General features: G+C 60.9%; 1 protein-coding gene across 1 annotated transcript in view; it reads left to right on the top strand. All coding sequences in view use genetic code 12, as the record gives it.

Annotated features, from left to right (window-relative positions):
• Positions 1 to 588, top strand: part of GAL4 (galactose-responsive transcription factor) — a gene marked incomplete at both ends in the record, with an annotated part of 1,035 nt that extends 447 nt beyond the window's left edge. Inside the window, one exon of the mRNA XM_034156583.1 lies at positions 1 to 588. This exon is cut by the window's left edge and continues 447 nt beyond it. Within this exon, the coding sequence (XP_034011360.1) occupies positions 1 to 588 (588 nt within the window).
• Positions 589 to 673: the final 85 nt, after the last annotated feature.

Below are 673 nucleotides of genomic sequence, written 5' to 3'. Positions count from 1 at the left end.
GGTGCCGGTAGCATTAACCCTATGGGCCAGCCCAACCACCACTCCCACGGCATCCCCCACCCGCCGCACCAGCTTGCCGCCAACGCTGCCAACGCTGCCACCGCCGTTAACGCCGCCGCCATGGCGCCGACACAATTGACCACCAATAACCCCCACAGCCACCACTTACCCGGCGCCATCACCGTGAAACGCGAGCCCCAACTCGTCGACGACCTCTTGCCGCTGGGGAAGCGGTTCAAGCCGGAGATGGTGGTTGACCCAAAAGGCCCGGGCCGGTGTGGCCAGTTTACCACTCCTACAGTTTCACTCGTCAACAGCCCCAACAAAAGCCCCCTTCTACCCCACCGTGAGTACCAGCTGCTGTTCGACGAGTTCGTGTTGTCGTCGGCGCTCAAGGACAAGATGCTGACGTTGACGCTGCCTCTGCTGATGCTCTCGTTGCACCTGTACGGCCAGCTGCACCCGCTGCCGACCGAGGACGGCTCGGTGCCCCTCCCGTTGGAGAAGGACCAGTTCCTCATGGGCGACGCCGCCAGCTACGACCTCATGTTCGACGACATGGGCTTGGAGGACGCCATCAACATCTAACCACTTTAAGGATTTTATCAACCTTTTATTTCCGTGGGGCAGGCCCTCGATAATACGACGACTCACGACTACGACTCACGACGAC

Source organism: Diutina rugosa, assembly GCF_008704595.1.
Source record: "Diutina rugosa strain CBS 613 chromosome Unknown scaffold20_size193122, whole genome shotgun sequence".
NCBI lineage: Eukaryota > Fungi > Ascomycota > Pichiomycetes > Serinales > Debaryomycetaceae > Diutina > Diutina rugosa.
The sequence above is the reverse complement of the archived record's forward strand: the minus strand, read 5'-3'. Positions and strand labels throughout refer to the sequence as shown.